General features: G+C 41.6%; 1 protein-coding gene across 5 annotated transcripts in view; it reads right to left on the bottom strand.

Moving 5' to 3' along the window:
* Positions 1–209: 209 nt before the first annotated feature.
* The window catches only part of nt5c1aa (5'-nucleotidase, cytosolic IAa), a 43547-nt gene continuing 21187 nt past the window's right edge, over positions 210–22569 (bottom strand). For all 5 annotated transcript variants that reach the window (XM_047382975.1, XM_047382979.1, XM_047382976.1 and 2 more), the window contains 3 exons: positions 9324–9446; positions 3518–3702; positions 210–2826 (listed from right to left, as the gene is read on the bottom strand). In XM_047382975.1, coding sequence (XP_047238931.1) covers positions 2470–2826; positions 3518–3702; positions 9324–9446 — 665 coding nt within the window. In that variant the 3' untranslated portion in view covers positions 210–2469. The remainder of the gene's footprint in view (positions 2827–3517; positions 3703–9323; positions 9447–22569) is intronic.

Here is a 22569-nt window from a genome sequence, read left to right as displayed (position 1 = left end):
CCAACAACTGTATGTTCAGGAGCAAAACTAGCATGGTAGGTTCTATTTACCATGGAAATCAGAGCTCAGATCTCGGAATGCCACCACACGCACTTTACATGTATTCTAGTTGGAAGTTGGAAAGCCAGTGAGAAATGCAAGTTGTGTTGCTCCTGTTTTGACAGTAATCATCAGACCTACAAATAAGTGGTAAAACTTTATGAAAAACATCAGACAAACAGATTTGTTTATTGAAAAACTTTCACCTTTCTACCTCCTAGTTTTAAATTCAGGAAGGATTCAAGTTGATTTTCTGATTATGGAGCTACAATTCTGACTTCCAGGAGCAAATGAAACAAGCCTGTCTGTTCTGTGCCAGTAGCAGTTACTCACAAAATTCTATCTGGGCCCCAGTTTGGCTTTTAAAAAATATGAAAACGGATGCTACCACGGTAAGCATTAGCATGTTAATGATTGGAGTGTCTTTACTTTCTTAGAAATGATACATAAGGAATTTAATTCTGGGTGGAAAACCAGATGCATTGATTGAAGTTAACGGCACTCAGAAAGGAAAGTTTTAAATAGAAAACTCTTTTAGGAAATCTTGACATTCTTAAAGGTGTTACATTTCTGTAGCTGAAGCTAAAGCTATTCAAACAATTTTTGCAAAAGGACCTTTGAAAAACCAGGAACATCACTGCAGTACATGTCAGAGCAGTGCATCATACCACAGTGTCTTCCAACAGTAATCACAGTCTTCGAACATCTTCACATTTTGTGACATTACAACCAACAGAGGAAGAAAAAGGATCTAAGGGATTTGATGTATTTTACAAAACAAATGTAGCAGAAATATGTACCCCTGCGAGTCAATACTTTTAGACCAATCTTTCATTTTAATTACAGCTGCAGGTCTATCAGGGTATGTCTTTACCAGCTTTGCACACCTACAAAGTTTTTGCCTGCTTAACAAAGCTAAATAATAAAACCTATGTGAGATTGGATGGAGAGCTTGTTTAACAACAGTTCTTGCCAAATACTCTCAGTTGTTTCTAATTCTGGTCTTTGACTAGGCCATTCCAACACATAAATATTTGCTAATGTAATCTATTCTATTGTAGCCCTGGCTGAATGTTTAGGGCAGTTGTTCTGTTGGTAGGCCAACCTCCACCCCAGTCTTCTACAGCCTGTAAGTGATTGTCTACAATGATTGACACAGCACCATCTTCTCTTTAACACTGACCAGCATCCCTGTGCCTGCTAAAAAGTATTCCTACTGCAGAATTATGTGCAATGTTAGTTTTCCTTAACACATTTCCTGTCAGCCAAAAGGTTCACATTTGGTTCATCTGAGCAGAGCACATTCTTTCACAGTTATTGTATCTACATTGCTTTTGGGAAATTTTAAAACAGGCTTTTTTAATGGATTTCTTTCATCAATGTCTGTCTTCTTGTCACTCATCTGTAAATCCCAGATGTGTGGAGCATATGACTTGTACTTGTCAGCCTCTCCAAATTGAACAGTGAATCTTTGCTGCTCCTCCAGAGTTCCTATGGGCCTCATGGCTGCTTCCCTGATTAATTCTCTCCTTGCCTCTCCCATTAGATTAAGTGGATATCATGACTTTGCATGACCACAATTATACCATACTCTTTCCACTTTGGGATTAAAGGTTGAGCATTGCTACATGAGATATCCAAAGCATGGAATATTGTTTTATTACCCCATTCTGCTTCAAAGTTCTTAGACTTTGTGTTGGTTTATAACATAAACTTCCATTAAAATACATTGTAGATTTTGGCTGTAATGTGACAAAATGTGAAAAGGCTTAAGGGTTAAGAATAGTTTTACAAGAAACTGTATTGTTTGGTAATATAATGAAATAATACTGAATGAAAAAACACTGTACGTTTCATCAGAAACACTCTTAAGGCAACATCTGGAACAAATAGCTTTCTATGATTGTTTCAGACTTACACAAGAAAAGTTGCATTCGGTTTAGAGCTTTTTTTGTTACATTTTTTCTAAAATCAAAATTATAAATTGATTTACAGAATTCTTTTATTATAACTTTTGCCACAATATTTCCGAATATATGATTACCCTGTACATAATATCTCTGCTTTGTGCTTATAGCTCAACAACATTCAATGTAGGGTTTTTCTTGAACAGAAATAAGTGAAGCATTGCATCTCTGTAGAGTAGAGTAGCGTTTTTTTTAGGAAGATGATAAGGAGTGTGAAAAATAGTGCATTTATAGTGGTAATGAAACACTCGCTGTCATATGCAGGGTAACACTTCCTAAAGCTCACCAGCAAACTAATAAGGCTTTTAATATTATAGGGGACAGTCATGTTGGCGTTCAGGTTACCTCAGGTTCCAGACCTCTCCTTGACCTTAGTGCTTTTGCGAACATTTAAGAGAACAAGTTAAGCTTTTCTTCCACTCGAAGATGTTTTATCTGAAGTCCTGTTGTTTTTTTTGTTTTTTTACTTCCCTGTGCTCATCTTGTGCTGGCTATTATATTTTTGTGCAATCCCATAAGGAACATGGGCAGCGATGGTGCCCATCTCTGCTGCTCCCTCCACGTGAAACATCTGATCGTCGAAGTAGATGTGTGGCCGAATCTTCTCCAGCATGGGGCCCTTTGGGGCGCCTGCGAGGAACAGGGCCTCATCAATCTCCAACCCCCAGGCCCTGAGCGTCTTCAGTGCTCGAATCCCCGAGCTCGCCGCGCTCCGAGCTGTGACCAAGTATGTGCGGATGGGACAATCCAGGCGTTGGCCTTTGGCATAAAATTTCTTCTGGAGCTTCCCAAGAGCCTCCAGGAAACCCTTCAGGGGACCCTGCAGAGTAGTAGAGGAGATGATAACTTGTTGTTATGCATTTTTTATGCATTCATTTATGTACATGGAGCTCAAACACAGCATGCTATCTGAATAATGAATAGCTAATTTCTATAATAACTGCCTGTCTTTTAAACTGGCAGAACTGATGGCCTGAATCTCATTATGTCCTGAAACTATGTATTATATTGTTCTATTTAAATAAAGCATTAATAGATTATTGTGTTGATCTAATGGATTTTAGATGGAAGGTCATGTACAGCTAATCAGACATGTTCTAGATAGATAGATAGATAGATAGATAGATAGATAGATAGATAGATAGATAGATAGATAGATAGATAGATAGATAGATAGATAGATAGATAGATAGATAGATAGATAGATAGATAGATAGATAGATAGATAGATAGATAGATAGATAGATAGATAGATAGATAGATAGATAGATAGATAGATAGATAGATAGATAGATAGATAGATAGATAGATAGATAGATAGATAGATAGATAGATAGATAGATAGATAGATAGATAGATAGCCTGCGTTGAGGACTAAGGCCTCTGAACATGGGTTGTGTGTCTTCCCCTAACACCACCGCCCCAGTAAATGAATCTTTTTTTTTTTTTAAGATTAACAGAAGGCTTACTTGCAATGTCATGGATAGAAATGTAGACAAAGTTATACAAACGTGATCCAGGAGTCTGTCCTCATTTTCCTTCTCATGCTCGAAGAATTTGTCCAGCCCATGGGTTTTGAAAATGCGTTCTGACTCATCAGAAAAGAGGACCGCATCCCCATCAAATGCTACTCTCAGCTGAGACTCTGACACCTCTGTCATCTTCTCCAGCATGAACATTGTTGCTGCTGCAATTCCTGAGCAGAGATACAGAAAGAGACATTAGACATAACAGGCCTGGCTCTCCCTTGGTTCATGGAAACATAAAAATAATCTGCAGCTCTGCCAAATAGGAATATTTGTTTGCCCTCTTTTTATTCCACAATACACCATTATATGGAATCAGATCCTTTATGAATTGACAAATAAAGTAATTCTAATAAACAGTTAAAGAGGCTATTTTACAATGTTACTGAACCTGTATTTTTCCTAGTTAGAACAGGTCTTGAAATAAAAATAAACCAGAGGAATGGGGTAACAATGAAGCACAGGAATGATCATGTAGTCCTGCAAAGAAGGAAGTACAACAGATGTTTGGCTATTGTACTTTTCTGATCAGGCCACTAGCTTACTTCACGTTGTCTGTCTATGTCTGTCACACCCCCAGCAAGCCATTAGGTTGCAACTTTAACAGGTAATGTTTTACTGTTTTTTTGTGTTTATGGCCTGTAAACTGTATTTGGTTGATCTACCAAATCTGGGTTTTCCCTAACAAAATGTAACTGAAACTGTATTGGCTACTGCAGCTTCCTGACTATCTATGCCATGTGGCCTTGTCTGCGAGCTGCGCTTGACAGCTGTATGTAAAGAAGAGGACTGCTAAGAGAGCAGCTGAAACACTAGTCTATAAATTTTATGATGTTAAAAGCAAAGAGCTAAATCCACGACAGAGGGCAACATTTTCTCTATGTTTTGTTTGCACAGAGTTAACTGTAACTAAAGGGAAATGTGTTAGGAGCTGTATTATCAACAGCTTGTATTAAAACCAAGAGGAGACATGCTTGCTTTAACCAGGCATTGAGCAAACTTCTGCAGATGCAAAATTGATTGTATACAGAACGTTTGCATTGTCGATGCGTGCCACCGTGCTGGATATGTTGAGTCAAATGTATCTTTAGAATCAAAAACCTGTTCTGCAAAACTGTTGGTATAAAGTATGTGTCACTGTAAACAAAATTAGATATTGCCATATCTGGATGATCACTGGTGAGGTAAATAACACACAGTAGTAATGTAGACCATAATACTGCCGAATAATGACATTGATCTTAATGAAGAGCCAGACTTAGGAAGTGCTTAGGAAGAAAAGCAAAGAGTCAAGAACTGTTTTATTTGTCTGGAGTGTGCTAGCATTCTCTTTTGCTCAGTATTTACAGTTCAGTATATCCTGTACATGTACAGTTAAACCAAAACATTTTCATATTCCTGGTGGATTTAGATCTGCTTTTATTTCCATTGAACCAAAACTTTGTTTCTTTTAGGAAATGAGACAGGCATCTCCCTAAAGATAATAAAGCCACGTAAGAAGAGTATCAATTTAAAAAAAATCAGTTTTTTTATTTTCAATTTATGAAAAAAGATGCTGGTGAAAAATTATTTAAAGCTTTCAAAACAATCAATGGAAAAATCTTCATTGGTTTTACAGAAATCAAACCCTTCTTACAATTGCTGAGCAGCTTTATGCACCTTTTCACTTGTATGTTTACAAATTATCTTTGGTGATGAGCTTCAAGTCTTTCAGGTTGGAAGGCCTCCTTGCCGTCACCCTAATCTTTAGCTCGAATCACAGACTGTCCATCAGATTCAAGTCAGGACTTTGCCCACTCCAAAACGTTAATAATACTTCCAGTCAGAAGAAAGATGTTGGTATTTTTTTGGAATGATTACTTTAAACCTAAATCTGCCAGCGTTATGAATAATTAAAGTTTTAACTGTATGTAATAACAAGCATTAAAGATTACTGTAATAATTTGGGTCCAAATTTAGGTTTGGCTTCTAGTTCAAAATTTTATTTTTAAAGGAGCCACCTCCCACAGAAGAAATGGGTGAAGTAGCATGTTTCTCTCCACCTCTGAAAACTTACTGGTATGAGCAGAGTTCTAGAGAAACGGTTAAAAGCAGTATGGTTGCTGTGTTTTAACCATAAGTCTTGTGAGTTTGTGAATAACCAGCAATAGTCCATTATGTACAGGGGTTGGACAATGAAACTGAAACACCTGGTTTTAGACCACAATAATTTATTAGTATGGTGTAGGACCTCCTTTTGCAGCCAATACAGCGTCAATTCATCTTGGGAATGACATACAATTTCAGCTATGAGGTACAAAGTGGCTGTGCCTCCCAGCAGTCAGCCTAAGTGCAATTTGGAGGTGTGTGCACTATCTTCCTACCTGGTAGCCATACTGCTCAAGCATTGCCGAGCCCTTTGTGTACAGGGCCTGATCACAGAGGGCACTGTATTTATTGATGTGGAGATACAGGGGTTGGACAATGAAACTGAAACACCTGGTTTTAGACCACAATAATTTATTAGTAGGGCCTCCTTTTGCGGCAAATACAGCATGAATTCATCTTGGGAATGATATATACAAGTCCTGCACAGTGGTCAGAGGGATTTTAAGCCACTCTTCTTGCAGGACAGTGGCCAGGTCACTACGTGATACTGGTGGAGGAAAACGTTTCCTGACTCGCTCCTCCAAAACACCCCAAAGTGGCTCAATAATATTTAGATCTGGTGACTGTGCAGGCCATGGGAGATGTTCAACTTCACTTTCATGTTCATCAAACCAATCTTTCACCAGTCTTGCTGTGTGTATTGGTATATTGTCATCCTGATACACGGCACCACCTTCAGGATACAATGTTTGAACCATTGGATGCACATGGTCCTCAAGAATGGTTCGGTAGTCCTTGGCAGTGACGCGCCCATCTAGTACAAGTATTGGGCCAAGGGAATGCCATGATATGGCAGCCCAAATCATCACTGATCCATGCCCATGCTTCACTCTGGGCATGCAACAGTCTGGTTGGTACGCTTCTTTGGGGCTTCTCCACACTCCACACTCTCCCGGATGTGGGGAAAACAGTAAAGGTGGGTTCATCAGAGAACAATACATGTTTCACATTGTCCACAGCCCAAGATTTGCGCTCCTTGCACCTTTGAAACCGACGTTTGGCATTGGCATGAGTGACCAAAGGTTTGGCTATATCAGCCCAGCTGTGTACAGGTCCTTCTCAAAATATTAGCATATTGTGATAAAGTTTATTATTTTCCATAATGTCATGATGAAAATTTAACATTCATATATTTTAGATTCATTGCACACTAACTGAAATATTTCAGGTCTTTTATTATCTTAATATGGATGATTTTGGCATACAGCTCATGAAAACCCAAAATTCCTATCTCACAAAATTAGCATATTTCATCCGACCAATAAAAGAAAAGTGTTTTTAATACAAAAAACGTCAACCTTCAAATAATCATGTACAGTTATGCACTCAATACTTGGTCGGGAATCCTTTTGCAGAAATGACTGCTTCAATGCGGCGTGGCATGGAGGCAATCAGCCTGTGGCACTGCTGAGGTCTTATGGAGGCCCAGGATGCTTCGATAGCGGCCTTTAGCTCATCCAGAGTGTTGGGTCTTGAGTCTCTCAACGTTCTCTTCACAATATCCCACAGATTCTCTATGGGGTTCAGGTCAGGAGAGTTGGCAGGCCAATTGAGCACAGTGATACCATGGTCAGTAAACCATTTACCAGTGGTTTTGGCACTGTGAGCAGGTGCCAGGTCGTGCTGAAAAATGAAATATTCATCTCCATAAAGCTTTTCAGCAGATGGAAGCATGAAGTGCTCCAAAATCTCCTGATAGCTAGCTGCATTGACCCTGCCCTTGATAAAACACAGTGGACCAACACCAGCAGCTGACACGGCACCCCAGACCATCACTGACTGTGGGTACTTGACACTGGACTTCTGGCATTTTGGCATTTCCTTCTCCCCAGTCTTCCTCCAGACTCTGGCACCTTGATTTCCAAATGACATGCAGAATTTTCTTTCATCCAAAAAAAGTACTTTGGACCACTGAGCAACAGTCCAGTGCTGCTTCTCTGTAGCCCAGGTCAGGCGCTTCTGCCGCTGTTTCTGGTTCAAAAGTGGCTTGACCTGGGGAATGCGGCACCTGTAGCCCATTTCCTGCACACGCCTGTGCACGGTGGCTCTGGATGTTTCTACTCCAGACTCAGTCCACTGCTTCCGCAGGTCCCCCAAGGTCTGGAATCGGCCCTTCTCCACAATCTTCCTCAGGGTCCGGTCACCTCTTCTCGTTGTGCAGCGTTTTCTGCCACACTTTTTCCTTCCCACAGACTTCCCACTGAGGTGCCTTGATACAGCACTCTGGGAACAGCCTATTCGTTCAGAAATTTCTTTCTGTGTCTTACCTTCTTGCTTGAGGGTGTCAATAGTGGCCTTCTGGACAGCAGTCAGGTCGGCAGTCTTACCCATGATTGGGGTTTTTAGTGATGAACCAGGCTGGGAGTTTTAAAGGCCTCAGGAATCTTTTGCAGGTGTTTAGAGTTAACTCGTTGATTCAGATGATTAGGTTCATAGCTCGTTTAGAGACCCTTTTAATGATATGCTAATTTTGTGAGATAGGAATTTTGGGTTTTCATGAGCTGTATGCCAAAATCATCCGTATTAAGACAATAAAAGACTTGAAATATTTCAGTTAGTGTGCAATGAATCTAAAATATATGAATGTTAAATTTTCATCATGACTTTATGGAAAATAATGAACTTTATCACAATATGCTAATATTTTGAGAAGGACCTGTATATTGACCCCGTGGAGCTCCCGACGGACAGTTCTGGTGGAAACAGGAGAGTTGAGGTGCACATTTAATTCTGCCGTGATTTGGGCAGCCGTAGTTTTATGTTTTTTGGATACAATCCAGGTTGACACCCGAACATCCCTTTCAGACAGCTTTCTCTTGCATCCACAGTTAATCCTGTTGGATGTGATTTGTCCTTCTTGGTGGTATGCTGACATTACCCTGGATACCGTGGCTCTTGATACAAGACTTGCTGTCTTGGTCACAGATGCGCCAGCAAGACGTGCACCAACAATTTGTCCTCTTTTGAACTCTGGTATGTCACCCATAATGTTGTGTGCATTTCAATATTTTGAGCAAAACTGTGCTCTTACCCTGCTAATTGAACCTTCACACTCTGCTCTTACTGGTGCAATGTGCAATTAATGAAGACTGGCTACCAGGCTGGTCCAATTTAGCCATGAAACCTCCCACACTAAAATGACAGGTGTTTCAGTTTCATTGTCCAACCCCTGTAAGTTGCCCATTGACCACAACACACAATCCTCAGCAAACCACAGATTCGAAGTTAAGTTAAGATGTGGGGACTTTGCTGACCACTGGTTTCTATCACTTTGGCCCTGTGACCCAGCACTCTCACATGCTGGGAAATACTCAGATCATCACCAAATTATGCCTGGATTGTTGAAAGAAGTTGTTCTTGATGTAAATATCCCAACAGAATAGCTTGACGTTTGTGGCTGTAACATGACAAAATGTGAAAAGTATTAAGAGGTATGAAACCATTTCAAAGGCATTGAATTACATATGAAACACAAAGATTTCCTATAATCTCCTACTTAGAAAACATTGATAATTATTCTCCTCTGTCATGTTTTGTTATGGAATAAAATGTTCCACATGTTCCTTATAAACATCATACCATTAACTTATTAGACTAAACAGGCACTTATAACATTCCTGTATGTGCAGTGGTGCATGCTCACCTTCACCCAGCGCCTCCCTGACCTTCTCAGCATCTGCAGACAGGTAGAGGTTCGTATGCCAGGCCTTCAGGTAGCCAATCGGACTGCTTCCTCCGGTCATACAAAACCTCTCAATAAATAAGTCTGCAAACAAAACCAAGACACAACAAGGGCTTTAATTTCACTGCATCACATGGTGTTATATGTCAGCATTGCTTAAATTAGCAGCTTACCAACCTAAATACATTATGATTGCAATTCCATGGTTATCTTTTGTTAATATCTCTTGATGCGCAACTGAAAAACAAGACTGTAAAGCCTGAATAACAATCAGTGTTTGGGGTAGGAGCTGAGGCTTTGACTCTGTCATGGAAATAATCATAAATCATTTCAGGAGTCATTGAAGTTGAACAGATAAACTTACAAGTGCTTAAAGGATGGACAGGGTCCAAAAAGGGAATTAAGACAGGAGGGAAAGTGTCTGTTTACACTTTTTCTGTGGGGGCACTTAACTCACTTCTGTAGAGTGATCGAAGTAGCAGAGCAGATACGGCATGTGGAGAATGACTGACCACTGATAGGTAATTAAATCCATGATTACTGATCCTATGTGCTCTCCCAGGTGGAATGGGCTGATATTTATGAGAGAGCAGAGCATAAGGGAAGGCTAGAAAGGTCAGGAGTAATTTTTTAGAATAATGTTGAGTGAAATTAGGTAGAGCTGAAGGTTAACAAAGAATTATAGTGAACCTGAAATTCAAGAAATACCATGCAATGTAAAAGAAGGTTAATAGTTGTAAGAGATTACGTTAATAATCACTGTGCATTGCAAGTATATCTTTTGACCTAAAGCTCAAGCTCAGTCAGACCAGATGGAGAGCGTCAGTGAGCAGCAATTGCTGTTTGAATTGGGTTTAGGTCTGGACTTTGACTGGGCCAAACAAACATGAATATGCCTTTATCTAAACTAGTGGTGTCCAAACAACAACCCTTGGTAGGATTTTGTGCTGCCCCTGGACTACAATTCAAGAATAGCACTGGCTTTACCAGATGAAGATGGACTTAAAAGAATTAGGATTAAATTTCACTGAGGCCAGGTCCTTAAAAAACAGATGCAGACAAATCGAAACCTTTATAAAATGGAAAGCACAAACTGAAAAAACATTTCTGGTGTCAACTTAGTTTGATAGTAAATAGGACCACAAACATCCAGTGACCTTTACTGAAAAGCAGACACCCAATTATTAAACCAGGCTAAACAGAGCAAAAGAATGAAGACAAAGTGACCCATATCATTTTCTTGTTACCTCCACGCACAGCGTGGGGTCTGGAACCCATCTCCTTGAGAGGGGCTGGGCTCTCTTCTACTCTAGAGTGGCCCACGGGGAGAGGCGGCGGGCTGGGGCGGGCTTACTTGTTACCCCCCTGCTCAGCCGTCTTGGGTTGGGGTTTACCCCAGTTGATGAGAGGGTCGCATCACTGTGCCTTCGAGTTGGGGACAGGTCTCTGACTGTCGTTTCGGCCTACGGGCCGAGCGGCAGTGTGGAGTACCTGGGCTTCTTTGCCTCTGCCACTGCCCCCCTGTCAGGGGTGCTGGATAGTGTCCCTCCCGGGAACTCCATTATTCTGCTGGGGTACTTCAACGCCCACGTGGGAAACGACAGTGACACCTGGAGAGGCGTGATCAGGAGGAATGACCTCCCCGAGCTGAATCCGAGTGGTGTTTTGTTATTGGACTTCTATGCTAGTCACGGATTGTCCATAATAAACCCCATGTTCAAACATAAGGGTGTCCATCAGTGCACTTGGCACCAGGACAGCCTGGCAGGAGGTCAATGATCGCCTTTGTTGTCGTATCACCAGACCTTCGGCCGCAAGTTTTGGACACTCGGGTGAAGAGAGGGGCTGAGCTGTCGACTGATCACCACCTGGTGGTGAGTTGGATCCGCTGGAGGAGGAGAAAGCCAGACAGACTTGGCAGGCCCAAGCGCATAGTGAGGGTCTGCTGGGAACGTCTGGCGGAGCCCTTGGCCAGGGATTTATTCAACTCCCACCTCCGGGAGAGCTTTGACCAGATTCCGGGGGATGTTGGAGACATAAAGTCCAAGTGGACCATGTTCTCTGCATCTATTGTCGTTGCTGCTGCCCGTAGCTGCGGCCTCAAGGTCTGCGGTGCCTGTCGTGGTGGCAATCCCCGAACCCAGTGGTGGACACCGGCAGTAAGCTAAAGAAGGAGTCCTATCGGCTGTGGTTGGCTTGTGGGACTCCTGAGGTGGCTGACAGGTACTGTGAGGCCAAGCGTGTCGTGGCCCGGGCAGTGGCAGAAGCAAAAACTCGGGCCTGGGAGGAGTTCGGTGAGGGCATGGAGAAGGACTACTGGTAGGCCTCGAAGCGGTTCTGGCAAACCGTCCGGCGCCTCAGGAGGGGGAAGCAGTGATTTGCCAACACTGTTTTGTTATGATTTGGGGTTGTTTGGTTTTTGGTTTCGGGTTTTTTCTTATGTTTTTCACAGTTAAGGTTTTGAATCGTTCTTTTGTTTGTTATTATTATTTATTATTATTCTTCTTAGATTTTGAATCATGCTTCTGTTTATTATTTTTCTGGGCATGCTTTAGTCTTGTTCATGTTTTGTCAAGTTTGGTTTTGTTTGTATATTAGAGTCTCTGTTTTTGCTGCAGCCACGTTTTGTTCTGTCTGTCAATTAAGTTTATTCGGTTCACCTGCTCCAAGTTAATCTGTCTCCTTGCTCCACCTGGTTTTCACTCCATATATACACACCTGTTCAGTTAGTCATCGCGGAAACATTTCTCAGATCATGTCTTGTTGTTCAGTTCATGTCACCTGTTCATCATGCCAAGCCAGTCTTGCCAACCTGCCCATGCCTGTTTTTGCCGTCACCTCCTGTGAGTGAGTTTTTTGTTATTAAATATCTTTTGCACTTCGGAGGTGGATGAGATCCGCCCTGAGTACCTCAAGTCTCTGGATGTCGTGGGGCTGTCAAGGTTGACACGCCTCTTCAACATTGCGTGGCGGTCGGGGACAGTGCCTCTGGACTGGCACACTGAGGTAGTGGTCCCCCTTCATAAGAAGGGTGACCGGAGGATGTGTTCCAACTACAGGGGGATCACACTCCTCAGCCTCCCTGGTAAGGCCTACACCAGGGTATTGGAGAGGAGAGTATGGAATCGGGAGCCCTTTCCTAGGGGCCATCCGGTCTCTGCACAAGCGGAGCAGAAGTTTGGTTCGCATTGCCGGCACTAAGTCGGACCTGTTCCCGGTACATGTTGGACTCTGGCAGGGCTGCCCTTTGTCACCGGTCCTGTTCATAACTTTTATGGACAGGATTTCTAGGCGCAGCCAAGAGCCGGAGGCGCAGCCAAGAGCCGGAGGGGTCTGGTTTGGAGGCCAGAGGATTTTGTCTCTTTTTTTTGCAGATGACGTGGTCCTGCTGGCCCCCTCTAGCCAAGACCTACAACATGCGCTGGGGTGGTTCGCAGCCGAGTTTGAAACGGCTGGGATGAGGATCAGCTCCTCCAAGTCCGAGGCCATGGTTCTCGACCGGAAAAGGGTGGCTTGTCCTCTTCAGGTTGGAGGGGTTTAAGTATCTTGGGATCTTGTTCACGAATGAGGGAAGAATGGAGTGGGAGATCGACAGACGGATCGGTGTGGCTGCCACAGTAATGGTGGCGCTGCGCCGGTCCGTTGTGGTGAAGAGAGAGTTGAGCCAAAAAGCGAAGCTCTCGATTTACCGGTCGGTCTACGTTCCTACCCTCACCTATGGCCATGAACTTTGGGTCATGACCGAAAGAACGAGATCCTGGATACAAGCGGCTGAAATGAGCTTCCTCCGTGGGGTGGCCGGGCACTCCCTTAAAGATAGGGTGAGGAGTTCGGCCATCTGGGAGGGGCTCGGAGTTGAGCCGTTGCTCCTCCACATCGAGAGGAGCCAGTTGAGGTGGCTCGGGCATCTATACCGGATGCCTCCTGGACGCCTTCCTCGGGAGGTGTCCCAGGCACGTCCCACCAGGAGGAGGCACAGGGGACGGCCAAGGACACGCTGGAGGCACTATGTCTCTCGGCTGGCCTAGGAATGCCTTGGGCTCCCCCGGAGGAGCTGGAGGTGGTGTCTGGGGAGAGGGACGTCTGGGCTGCCCCCGCGACCCGGTCCTGGATAAGCGGAAGACGATGAGTACAAATACGAGTACAAGAATACACACATAAAAAGTGTGTATAAATGGTATGTATTTAGTTTGTTGTTGAACAGGGAAAAATGTAAAATGTTACAATAAATAGTGTTTGCATTTTTTATAAATTGAAAACATTCATGTATTTTTTATGGGCTACCTTTAACTTTGGACAAAAGTGTGGACACTTCTGATTGAAACCATTTAAATGTAGCTTGGGCAGTATGGTTGTCCTGCTGGAAGGTGAAGGGTCAGGGGTCAGAGCACAAAGTATTGTGATTCAGCAGGAATACAATACAAGGGTTTACAATGCTTTATATAAGTCTGAAAAGTATGGTGAGCATTTCTTTTTTTAAATTTTGTGGCGCTAGTGTCTTTATTGACAGTAACCAGAAAAAAGAGAAGAAGATATGCAGTAAAAGTCTCAAAAGTCAGAAATCAAACCTCGGTATATGTGGCACCAGCTGCACTACGCTCCACCCTGCGATTTGCATTTATATTCAGCCCTCCTGAGTCAATACGTTGTAATAACATCTTTTTGCTGAATTTACAGCGTGGGTTTAGCTTGGGTTTTGCACTTTGACTGGCCTATTCCCTTGTAGCTCTGGCTGTATGTTTAAGGTCATTGTCCTGCTAAAGCTGAACCCCAGTTACAAATCTTCTTTGGCCTCTAAGTGGTTTTCTTCCAGTATGGCCCAGCTTTTAGCTTCATCCACCTTTCCATCAACTCTGACAAGCTCCCCTGTCCCTGTTAGGATTAGTGTCCCCACAGCATGATCATGCCACCTCAATTCATGATGGGAATGGGTCAGGGTGATTTTCCTCCACATTGGATTTTGGTCTCATCCGACCAGAGCACATTCTTCCACATTTTTCCTGTGTCTTCTACTTGGCTTGTAGTAAATGTTAAAGTGGACTTCTTCTTTCTTTATTGAACCATTGTCTTTCTTCTTTCACTAATGATAATGGATTAGCCAGGGTTTAATGAGTTTTTCAGTTCTTAAAAGAAAACACACTATGAATCCTTTTTCTTTTTCTTTTTTACAGTTATGCACTACATTGTGTTGGTCTAACAATCAAATAAAATACATTAAGGTCTGTCACTGTGATGTTAAAATATAAAATGTTAAGGGTAGTAAATACACCCTTTGTATGTGTTGCAGTTGATTTTATCTGATTAAAGCTACCAGTTAAAGTTTACAGCTGTAATATTATTCCTATTTGTCATTGTTAGCTTCAGCAGCTTTTTAAAGTGTTGACTTTCAGTCATCTCAGAGGGCACAATTATACAATAACATTAAGCACAGTTTTATTCAGCTTTACACTTCATAGTCTCACCACTCAGTGGGTGAGTGTGGGATATGTGGCATCAGGTGAGATTGGAAAAGATCCATGTCTACAATAATAGTCTGACACATATTTACCTCACTGAATAGTGTGTTCTGTAACACCCTAGTATTGGCTGTTACTCTTATTAACTTATTACCGTTATGAGATTTATTTCCCTCATGGTAGCACAAAGTTTCTAGTTAAGTTGCATTCCTCTCAGTCTCTTTGGCAGAATGTTGTAGCTTTCCATTTTGGCTTCGGGTCTTTGAAAGAAATAAAACAGACTGAAAGTGTGTGCAGTGCCCTCCACTGTTGGCATTCCTGATCGTAATACTTTGTACCCCTCCTTTGGCTAATAGGACAGCTCTTAGTTTTTCACATAGCATTTCACAAGCTTGGAGCAAACGGGGAGAGGGACATATCTCTTCAGAGTCCTGGTCATCTCTTATGTTCTCCCCAGCTCCCCCTCCAGGTTTTTATAGCGTTAAGATCCGGTAACTGGAATGACCAAGGAGGAAGGTTAATATTGAGGTGGGTAAACCCTTTTTTTGTCCATTTGTTCATGTGTTTCAATACATTACTCAGGTAAGATACTTGTGATGATCCATTTCAAGGTAGTTTTAGTTTAAGTTAGTTTTATTTAGGATGGCTGGTATCTCAGAGGTCATAAGGAAGGCCATGCATTGTAACAAGGTTCTCCAGTTATTTACATGAGGAACAGGCCCACAGCATTACAGGTCCTCCACTTTGTTTAACAGAGTGCATAACGTGCTTTTAAAACATTCATCCTTTGTTTTACACCAAACCCATATTGAGTGGACTTTAATTGGAAAACACAGTGCAAGCAGTGTTTAGAAAACCATACAAATTCATTGTTTAAGGATTGCAGCAAAGTTCACCAAGTCTCCATAACAGCCACAAGATTGTGTCTACATACCAGTTGGGAGGCATGCCAGGAAAAAAGCCTCTTCTGTCCAGCCGTCACAAATGTAAATGTAAGTTTGGAGACACACTTACCTCCTTTATCCGTCCAACCTAAAGCATACCAATCTATGAATCTGTGTGTCGCCATATGTACTCATAGACCTAACCTCTTCAGTACTGTTACTTGAGATTGTCCTTTCAAATATCATGCCACTGTTACAATATCTTGGAAAAGATGACAGTCAGTCTCTACAGTGGTCTACTCTGCCATTCACTCACACCTCAGCACAGCTTTCATGGTTTCTGGACTGAGCAGTACCTTTTACCTCTCATCACTCTTATCTTTTCTTAACAGAACAGTGAGATCAGCTGAAAGGGCAAACATTTCTTTGATAACGGAGTATGGAAAAGGCTGCAGATTTACAAGGTGAAGACAATACCACCCACGCTGTGCTGCCTGCTATTAATTGCGTCCTGTCCTGTTGTTCATATAAACACTGGAACTCTAAATAAAAGTTTGAGGGTAAAGTAGATATCTGTGATGTGTCTGTAAAGGTTTTTCCATCCTGTCACCTTTTCACTGAGCTTTCACTTTGTGTTTCTGGTTCTGAGTTTGACTAATAGATTCAAAAGATCACCGAATAGTGTCGGATAATATTACCAAATTTACAGGGCCTTATTTTTTCATGTTCTGTAAGGTTAAAAACCACCAACTGTTTTTTTAACTGTAATAGACCAACGCAGAAGTTCACAATGTATTAAGAACATTTTGTAGAGCAGAGGTGTGGATTATGAACTTAGTCACACTCGAGTCACAGATTTCTAAACTTTGGACTTGACTGGATGAAATCACCAACAACTTTAAAACCAATGACCCGTGACTTTAATTAGATTTGAGCCATTTGACTGAAAACAACCGGATATAGTCAATGTTCCTGCTCACTGGTTACATCAGGGAGACTGGAAAATCATTTTAAACACATGGACAAATGTGTGGCCGAGTCTCAAATTTAAAATATTAATAGATGACAAATCAACTTTAAAATCAGATTGCTAACTCTGCAGTCCCCCAACCTTGCATTAGTGAAGTTGCACAGCAAGAACACATTGGTAGTATGCCTTGATTTAATGATTTCCTCTTATTATTATATGTGCCCGTTCAGTATATGTGCACTGGGCCTGGTCCAAAGCACAGTCAGGGAATCCAAGGCTGACACACAACTCTGGTACTGTATGTGGTGAACCAACGACCTAATGTTTGAGTCAAAATTCAAAGTTCAGAACTTGGGATTTTACACTGGGTTCAAGCGTTTTTTCTTTGGACTTATACCCTATACATTGAATCGGGACCTGGTCCCATCTCTGCTTCATGGTGATCCAATCCATTTTGTTCCATAGTTTTTACCACTGGCTGAAATAATTTACATTAGGGCCCCAAGCCTAAATAGAACAGACAGCAAGATTCAAGATTCCACTGTTTCCTTTTTTAGTAAACTAAGATAAACATAAAATAGCAAATTTGTGACAGACTGTACAACCCAAAAACCCCTATGATTAGAATCAGTTGTCTTTTCATCATGACCGTATTTACAGACTAAAAGAGTGGCAGACATGCTTGAAATCATTGTTGCCTTGTGTTTGAAATGGCTACTTCTAAAGAAATTGTGCAACCACTTTCACCTTAGCGACAGTATGAATATTTTGATATAATTTATCTCGGTATTTATTTGCTGCCTCGGATGATCTAAAACTTTGTCACCTCAAAGCAGGAAATCAGCAGGACAGCAAAGACACACTGCTGCCTTAATCAAGACAGACTTTTAGATGTTTTTGTTTATTTCTCACAGGAACTATTTCATGCATCCACATTTAAGTTTTCCATCAAATTGCTTGTTTAAGTCATATTTGTGTTCTCAAAAATGACATGCGGTCTATATTTTATACAGAACATGTTCCTTAGCCTGCAAATCCTTTTTTCCTCTCAGATGTTTTGAGGCATAATAATAAGGATGTTCTCACTGAAGAATGTTCTTGCATTCATTTCAGGATTAAGAGAACCAATATGTATGGTTTCTGTTCTCTTATGATTGTAATCAGTGGGTCCGTTTCTTCCCTTTAATTCTGAGAGAAAACCAGGGGTCAGCACACTATTTAGATCCATACCGTCCTTCACAAAGAGCACCACCAAAGAAGTCAAACATAAAAGCATCTGAAAGGCCGTGGTTTTTGGTGGCTTTGATTGTTTCTGTTTTTCTTTTGGGCCTCTTGGATTATTCTTCCATCCCACGGGACATAATCCTGAAGTCAGCATGGCCTGAAGGTCTGCGGATCTGAAAACATTAGAGGAGCTGAACAGGAAGCGGTCTGTGCGGAGAATGTCACCAGAGGGTTTGAGATTTTCCCAGGGAAGGATCCAGTCACTCAGCTGTTCATACACTCCGCTGTTTGTCTCTGAGCCGAGCTTGCGTCAGTTTCACTCCAAAATCTTTGGATCATCTCAATATGTTTACAGCTTAAATTTACCCAGTATTCATACCCTTGAAGTGTATACTTAAATGTATAACATTTGATAAAGTATTGCAGAATTGTGAAGTGGAATGAGGAAGATATATTAGTTTTTGACAAATGAAAACAGAAAAGTGTGGTGGTGTGGCAGCATCATGCTGTGAGGTCAGGTAAGGTAGGTAGGGTAAGTTTATTTATATAGCGCTTTTCAGCAACAAGACACTCAAAGCGCTGTACATACAATTACAATACAATCATAGAGCAAATAAACACAGATACAGACACAGAAAAACAAATCAAATGATAAAATCAAACAACAGAGGTAATTTAAAAAAGTAAAATAAAATAAAGAGAATAGAATGATGGACAAGAAAATTAAAGGAAAATTGGACTGAAAATGCAACTAATCATGCCTAGATGGCACAGTCAAAGGCCACTCTAAACAAATAATTTTTCAATCTTGACTTAAAGCAACTTAGGGTTTCAGCACTTTTACAGTTTTCTGGAAGTTTATTCCAGATTAGTGGAGCATAAGAACTAAAAGCTGCTTCTCCATGTTTGGTTCTGGTTCTGGGTATGCGAGATGACCTGAGAGGTCTGGCTGGTTGATACACTGACAACAAGTCTGTAATGTATTTTGGTGCTGAGCCATTCAGTGATTTATAGACTAACACAAATATTTTAAACTCTATTCTCTGAGCTACAGGGAGCCAGTGTAAGGACTTTAGAACCGGGGTGATGTGCTCCACTTTCTTAGTTCTAGTGAGGATGCGGGCAGCAGCATTCTGGATCAACTGCAGCTGTCTGAGGGATGCTTCATTTTAACAGGGACAGAATAGCTAGCTGGAGTTGATTGGAAAATGGATGGCGCTAAATACAGGGTACAAATAGGGTACCATGATGACTGCAGTGGTTAATACCGGGCAAGAAAGTCACCGGGATGAGAAAGTCTCATCTTGGCTGTGGTGTATGGGCTTTTCATGTTCTCCCTGTGTTCATGTTCTCCCCTTCAAGGTCCTCTGGTTTTCTCCCACAGTCCAGAAAAAACAAGTCCGATAAATAGTTGACTCTAATAATTAATATTGTGTGCAATGCTGGGTTTTAACATTTGAATCCAAGGCTGCACAGTAGTACAGTTAGTAGCACTGTTGCCTTGACACAAAAAGGTCGTAGGGCTCGAATCCTAGCCTTGGGGTCTTTCTGTATGGAGCTTGCATGTTATCCCTCTGCATGCGTGGGTTATCTAAGAGTTAGTCTGTGTGTACTTGGTTGTTTGGGGTGTGTGTCTCTGTGTTAACTGTTGGAAGAGCCACCTTTACCTTCATTCCTGGCAGTATCTGAGTCTTTTGGCAGAAAACAGAAACATCCAACACTGTGTTTGTTTTTCAGGCGGTGTGTCTGTATTACCTTTACTAACGGTAACATTTCTAGATACCTAAGGCAGCAAGAAATTACAATTGTATATTATGAGCAAAAAACCTTTGTTGGAAACATACTATGTGACTGTGGCAGGACTCATTTCCAACAGATACAAGAGGAAACCTTTGTTAGTATCTTGCTCCTACAGGTGATGAATTTATTGTTCTGCAGATTTATTTTCCTGCTTTCAGCTTTGTATTTCTTGGCTTCCTGCCGCTGCAGCATTTTTTCATTTTTGGCAAACAGAATGGGTTTGTTTTTCCTCTTTAATGGCCTCCTTTGTGCTAACCTGCTTTTGGGCCCTTTCCATACTCCCAATGTGACAGCATTTCCTGTTCACTAGTATGTGTCTGAAAGTGTAACACACTCCCCAGAGTTCACAAGAAGGACAGTTCCTTCATTTTCAGCTCCAAGATATCTAAACTCCACCTGGCTTGGAATCAATAAACTCTTTTGGCAATGACAGAAGCAGTTTGTGGGCTTGGGAAATTCATCTTTCTGTTGGAATTATGATTATTGATTAATTAATCTTTATCAATAATTATAATTAAAAATCATAATTTGACTAAATTAATTTCTTAACCAAAATCCTCATTTATGAATCGAGACCAGAGATGTCTTCTGGTGCTGTAATTGTGGCTCAATGCCTTTGATAATTACAACCGTTAAATACTCAGTAATAATTAATAACTATTACCAGAGACGTCACTGTTTAATAGACCGTTTCTGCCGAAATGTGTGGAACTTCAACATTGTCTTGACTGACAAATCACTCTTGCACAAAATAAACAAAAAACGTCTTCTGTTTATCTATGTGAACATTTATTAAATCACAGCCCTGATACAGTCCGCTCTTCCGATTTAATAAACTTCACCTACTCAAACATGCAAAGTTCTACACAAAAGGGGTAAAATATCTAACTAAACAAAATAAAGCAAACAGCAGTATGGGATCAAACCAACAGTTATGGCAAAAATGATAATATGACAAAAGGGGTGTGGTGGTGAGTGGAGGTGGGGAGCAGAGCTCAAACTGCAATTCAGTCATAAAACATCCCCCAACTCTGCACGGGGTGAGCACACAAAGCGTTATAAAACTTTTGGCGGCAAGCTAGTAGGCAGTAAAGTTTAAGACAAAGAAAATGGTGAATTTCAAAATGAGGTTATTATAACAGTCCAGTCTCACAGCGCACCTGCGCTTGCTCACAAAATGAACGATGACGTTGGAAAGGCATAGTAGCGTCCAACAACGTGCAAATTGTCCAATATTCAGCAAACAAATGGTCCAACATTCCCCCCTAGGTTCAAAGGGTGGGATGAATCGCAGTCTTTGAAGCTACTGGGACCATTCTGTCCTTTGCTGAACAATCAGTGATCCGTGGCGAAGCAGAACAAAACAAAACTGTCTCTCTTTTCCTCAAAACCTATGACTGGGTGGAATAGAGGTTAGCCTGGGCAGGACTAAACTCTGACTAACTCATACCTTTCCACGTTGTTCAATGAGAAAATACAGGACAATACATTCATATCATCATTACATTCTTTTGGTCATCAGCTTTGGTAATCCTGAGACAAAATGAAACAACAATAAAAGACACCGTATATATGTGTGTATATATATATAAAACAAAAAAAAATCATGGTTCATAGCTTATTCGTCCAACCAACTTCCATTAGGCACTGGGACCTGGCTGTGTCATTGGCAAAGTTGGTGCTATGAACCGTGGGAGAATGAATGTGAGGGAATCAATACTGGCCTGTAAACGCTTAACCTGCCTGTATGCGGTGTGTGCCATTACTGCCGTCACGACCCACCCGATTACAAGGAGAACTACCGTAACGGTCATAGTGAGGGTTTCTGTCCATTCTGTTCGCCGGGAGAACTGAGGGATAGGTGTGAAGCTTAACTCTGCAGTGGTGAGGCTGAACTTAATCTGTTTGGTACCTTCCACTCCAAGTTGTTCTTCAATACTAGCATCAATGCTGAAATTATATCCTTTGAAGGCATCCATAATTTCAATTTCTGTATCATATCGATCGAGATTAAGGTGATGAAGGATTATGTCTCCAAGATGGAGGAGTGCACCTTGGGGTACGGAGACGAAAATTGTTTGGTTGGGTAATTTTATTCAGGTAACTGTGTCGTGATGATCGTAGGATAGCAACGCTTCTGTTACTGGTGTACTTACAAGCCATCGATTACCCGCACGTTCGACCTTGGTTTCTATTCCTACGTCCTTCAGAGTTACTTTAGCCTGACAGTTTTGTTCAGGGGACCCCTCCCTTAAACCACACATGTAATCGGTGACGTCTCTAATAAAGGGATTACTTGGGCACACCCAATGGAGGTCCTTGGTTTTGATGCACAGGTCTAAATTGGGAATTAGGTAAAGTTTTGGGTCAGCCTCGTGGTAAGCTAAGAGTGATGGTGTTTTCAGATGTACGTGTGTATTCGCCTTCCAGAACCCGACATTTAACACTGTTTTAAGCCTGTATATATTTGCTCTTTCGATGATAGGAAGATTGAACATAAATCCTATCTCTAAGTTATCTGGATTGACAAAGATTGGAATTGTGCTGCCTAAGCTATAAGCTAGGTGTGTTTGTGGAGGTTGCAGGGTGTCTGTTGTGGTGGACTTTAGGATTTTCTCTACCAAATCCAGCGGAACCAGGTAAGTGGGTATCCGTCCTTCGGTTAGGCTGTCTACCGATGAACCAACCTCCCTAATCAGGTATGGCATAAAATCTCTTACAACCTGTGTATACATCAAATCATTCTTGACCACTTCTGTGAGGGTTTGCAGTGCATGCAGGGTATTGTTAATAAGAGTGGAGTTTAAGTTTAGAGTAACCACGGTGCCCTGGAGGGTACTTATACTTTTAACTGTTTCTGTTGAAGAAAGTTG

This window comes from Girardinichthys multiradiatus, chromosome 13 (assembly GCF_021462225.1).
Source record: "Girardinichthys multiradiatus isolate DD_20200921_A chromosome 13, DD_fGirMul_XY1, whole genome shotgun sequence".
In the NCBI taxonomy this organism is placed as follows: Eukaryota; Metazoa; Chordata; class Actinopteri; order Cyprinodontiformes; family Goodeidae; genus Girardinichthys; species Girardinichthys multiradiatus.
This window is presented reverse-complemented; position numbering and strand designations above follow the sequence as displayed.